The 4,770-nt window shown below is 46.8% G+C and overlaps 1 protein-coding gene across 1 annotated transcript; it reads left to right on the top strand.

The window, feature by feature from the left end:
* Window positions 1-1,740: 1,740 nt before the first annotated feature.
* On the top strand, window positions 1,741-4,026 carry LOC140207451 (probable G-protein coupled receptor 139). The gene is made up of 2 exons (XM_072275973.1): window positions 1,741-1,807; window positions 3,116-4,026. Exons 1-2 carry the CDS (start codon window positions 1,741-1,743, stop codon window positions 4,024-4,026), a joined length of 978 nt encoding a protein of 325 aa, XP_072132074.1.
* Window positions 4,027-4,770: the final 744 nt, after the last annotated feature.

Below are 4,770 nucleotides of genomic sequence, written 5' to 3'. Positions count from 1 at the left end.
GTTTTTTCTCACCTCCTTCAGCACTGCACGCTGTTCGCTTGGCGTGACCTTTGCAGAATGCACACCCGCAGGTACAGTAGCAACAGCACCGACTTTCCTCTGCTTGTTGACAGTTTCTCTATTTGTGGACTTCTGAACACTCAGGTAATTAGAAATACTTCTGTAGCCATTTCCAGCGTCATGTATCTCTACAATTCTTCTTCTAAGGTTCTCTGAAATTCGTTTCGATCGAAGCATGATGTCGATAAACAGATCCTCTTTGAGAAGAGCGGGCTCTATCAGTAACCTGATTTTGTGTTTCGTTTTTAATAGGGCAGGCAATTTCCACAACCGACACCTCCAGTCCTATCTCATTGATTGGAACACTTGATTTCAAATAGCTTTTGTAGGACGCGTTCACCCAGAGGTTCACATACCTTTCCAGCAAATACATGTAAAATTGGATCATTAGTCACGGTAAATAAATTAACAAGTACAATGTTTTTGTGTTATTTATTTAATTGTGTTCGCTTAGTCTAGTTTTAGAACGTACATGAAAGTCTGTACACATTTTAGGTCATATTTGTGCTGCAATAGAGAAAATTCTACAGGTTTCACACACTTGCTATCACCGCTGTACCTCGCGGTCAACAACGCTACCGATTCAGTACAGCCGCAAAACAATTGTCACTGTTGGTACAACTGTAATCAATGTAGATTCTCTGTCGGTTTAAGCATTTGCATCATTTCGGGAGCCATGTGGATGGGCATTGAATTACTATGCGTTATTAGGATGTGAAATTTCATGGGAGCTGATTTACCATATAGGGGTACAGGCGGCTCTGGACAGAGGTGGTACCTTTGATATCTGGCATGCTGCTCCCTACCAGACAGGGTGGACGGGTATCACTGGTCCTCATCCATCTCCTAAATCTCTCACGTGTTGGCTCCAAGCGCCATACCCCGGTAAACCGCTTCAGCTGGCGGGCTAAACCACGTGAGGGGTGGTGTTAACAGGCACCACTGGGCTTCCATGATAAAGTTCCCGGCCGGGACGGAGAGGTTCACAGATGAACTATAACGGCCAAGTGCTCACGACCAAGGCGAGCCACCTAGCTGGGGGAAATCGGCTGTGGTTAAACCTGGAGAGGGATGGGCTCCGCCAGGTTTCGGATGCGCAAGACACGCCTCATGATGAGCACACCGAAAAGCTGGTGCAAAGCTTGTCATGACGGCGCCCCGACGACTCCACCAGGAGTTAAGGGCGCAAGAAGAAGAGGAAGATTTACCATGTCAGGGGTTGTATTAATTTGATGCACGTACAATATGATTGAGGAGCTCAGCATATCAGGTAGCATCTATGGAAATCAGCAAACAAACAGTCGACCTTTCGGGCCGAGACGTTCCTCAGAGCTGGAGAGGAATGGGTTAACTACACCCACAACAGCAATTATGAAACCGAGAGTTTAGCCTGAGAGTGTTTCACAACCATATTTACTGTCTTCTCGGATCGAATTATTTCATCAGTTAGATTTTGCAATTTTGTTTCAAGCTATCCGTACCTCATCACAATTGGGATTTTACTTGAATTACATCATGTTTATTTTTACCCAGCTGTTGGAAGACACGTCTCCCTATGTGTAGTATTGAATATTCAGTGTGCCGGAGCGAGTATAAATGAATGAGCGTGGAGATTCATCAGCTCAGAGTTTCTTCAGCGAGATCGCGGGCAGCTGGGAGACGGACTGAATCTCACACAGCATGCTTGACACATTCTACCGCGTGAGAAAGATATGGCACATGATCATTGCCGTTATTGGTGTTCCTGGTAAGAACTTAGGAGAACTATCTTTTGCTGTTCTGTGTATACAGTGTTTGGACTCGTTCAGTTACTGACAGCGTTGTGATGCCGCTTCCCTTGGACAACACTGGTGTCGTGGAGAGGGGAGACTTGCAGCATGGGCAGCTGCTGGTCTTCCATACAACCTTGCCCAGGTCTGCAACCTGGAGAGTGAAGATTTTCCAGTCGCAGATCCATGGTCTCGCAAGACTAACGGATGCCTTGTGATGCCACTGTTAATGTAATCCTTTATAATCGCACGGTAGCTTTATGGGCTACTTGGTATTATTCCATATTAATAGTGTAACTTGCTTTAAATTCAAATCTAAAGGCATTACGCTGTGCTTTAAGAAATTGCTGCAAATGTGAAAGAAACGCGGGAAGCGGATCGCCGGTGAGATTCAGGGGAGAGAGGTAGAGATCACGTGACTTAGATTCCAAACCATCCGGAGTTTCCAACTTTAAGTCAGGGTCTGTGCGCGCTTTAGCGCACCAGGGTTTGTTTCCATGTCCTGTTCCGTGAAGTGATGCGGGAGTTTTGAGCCAATACAGCGGTTTCCGTTAGAGGTCAGACAGGGTAAGGTAAAGGCCATAGGCGGCTCTGGAACAATAAGCATCGAATCATTTAGAGAAACACTGCAGTGATTTGGAGCGACATCTAAAACAGGCAGATGTTTCGATGTAACTGCGCTTTAGGAATTGGTTGTTTTAAGCACTAACGAGCAAAATATCTGAAACGTTCATCCGGTCAGAGAAGATTGGAACTTTCTGATCGGACACATTGTCACCGATCAGAAAGGAATGGGTATAGGAGCCCCGATAAATATTACTTGCAGAATTTAAAAGAACCATGCCAGCCGAGGCTCCTGTGTGCAAACTGAAACCGAGGGGGAAGCGAAGGCAGTCGAAATAGAAAACTAAATTTACATTGAAATTTGTCAATGGAAAGAAGTGGAGGGACCGAGCTTCTCGGTACGCGGAGAGTGGCAGAGTTTAGCTGACGAGAACGTGGCGATCACCATTGCTGAGAAAGCGGACGAGGTATCCAGGCTTTACAAATCAGTCGATGATGGGAGAATGATATTGATTTCTACAAAGCGCCCTCCGTGATCAGTTGGCAATGCCTACTTCCAAAACAGTGTTCCTATTCCAGTACCGAGCACCGTACCGTTTTACAACTTTTAAAACTCCAGAAATGAGTTGTTCGCAATGTTTTATTGTTGTCAATTTTCAGCTAATCCAGCCCATGGAGGGGCAAGACAGCAATTCACTCATTCTTTTTTGCCGTTCCCCCAGTGAATTTAGTGGCGACTGTGATCCTGTCCCGGGGAAAGTGCGGCCTCTCCACCTGCACCACTCGCTACCTGGTGGCCATGGCAACGGCCGATCTACTAACCATCATCTTTCAGGTCGTATTGTGGCGGGTCAGTTATTATTACTTCCCCGGGACTTTCCTGGACATCACCCCAGTATGCAGTGTGATCTACGCCGTAGGTCTGGCTGCCACAGACTGTTCTGTCTGGTTCACCGTCACTTTCACGTTTGATCGGTTTGTCGCCATCTGTTGCCAGAAGCTGAAAGCAAAGTATTGCACCGGGAAAACTGCGGCTGTGGTTCTGATAACAATCGGCGTTCTGCTCTGTTTTAAAAATATGCCCATCTTCTTTATATTTCGTCCTGTTAACGTGATTAACAACATACCCTGGGACTGCATTCGAAAGCCCGCTTACTTTGAGGATCCCGGGTGGGTGGGATATAGAATGTTTTCTACCGTTTTAATGCCATTACTCCCGTTCGTGTTAATAGTACTGTTCAACGCTCTGACAGTCAGACACATCCTAGTGACAAGTCGCGTCCGTAAGGGCCTGAGGGGTCAGAACAAGGGAGATAACCGCAGTGACCCGGAGATGGAGAGCAGGAGGAGGTCTGTGATCTTACTTCTCACCATCTCCGGCAGCTTCATCATCCTGTGGTCGGTGAGTGTTGCCGAATTCCTTTATTACACCATCGCCGGATTGGATCAGAATAATTACAACGTTACGGAATACATAGTTGAACACACCGGTTACATGCTGATGTTATTAAGTTGTTGTACAAACACTTTTATTTATGGGGTAACGCAGACAAAGTTCAGAGAGCAGTTCATCAGCGCAGCGAAATATCCTCTCACGTCAATTATTCAAATGATTAACAAACGCAATATCTAATGCCTCTCAGTGGCGGTCGCTGTTTTCTTTCTGTCTTGACGTTATAGAGCAGGCGGTCACCGAAGATCGTGGCACATGCGAGAATAAAATTGGTTTAGATCCCGAGAGAGACGCAGCTCGGAAACATCCCCTCCCGCACCCACAGCCCACCACGTAACCCTTCTATCAATTATTAAACTAAACCTGCCTTTTATTGTTTTATTGTCTTTCGCTATATTCCGGCTGCTGTCACCGCCACGCCACTTTCGATAACGAATCCCACCCTCCGGTGTAAATACTCACCGGTCGAGTGGCCTAAAAGTCGTTGCACTCGGTGACGGAGAGGAAACGGAGCAACTGGAAACTAGCGGAAATACTGCCGTCACTAGGAGAACGGGCGGAATCCACACTGAGCGCTCCGGAAATCAGATGGAGCCTGGCCCGTACGCAGACAGAACAATCAGCGCCAGAAAGAGACTTAGCTGATTGCCTCCAACATCGGCCCGTTCTTTGAAACGCTATGAGCAGACAACATTGGCGTGTACAGAGATCCTCACTTCAGCTGTGAGTGTCCCTGCCCAGTCAGTTGGTATCAACTTTGTGATGTGTCCCCCTGCACAGGCAGTGTCTCTCCAGCGTCCAAATATCACCTGCAGAAAGTCTGTAGCTGATGGTGGCTTGCATGATGTTGTGAGGAAGGAAGTCTTCCTTCCTCATTTACCTTGGTGTCTTTTAGCAGGTAACAAGACCGTTAATGAACGCAAA

This window comes from Mobula birostris, chromosome 13, assembly GCF_030028105.1.
Source record: "Mobula birostris isolate sMobBir1 chromosome 13, sMobBir1.hap1, whole genome shotgun sequence".
NCBI lineage: Eukaryota > Metazoa > Chordata > Chondrichthyes > Myliobatiformes > Myliobatidae > Mobula > Mobula birostris.
Note: the sequence above shows the minus strand (reverse complement) of the source record. Positions and strands in the feature narration are given on the sequence as shown.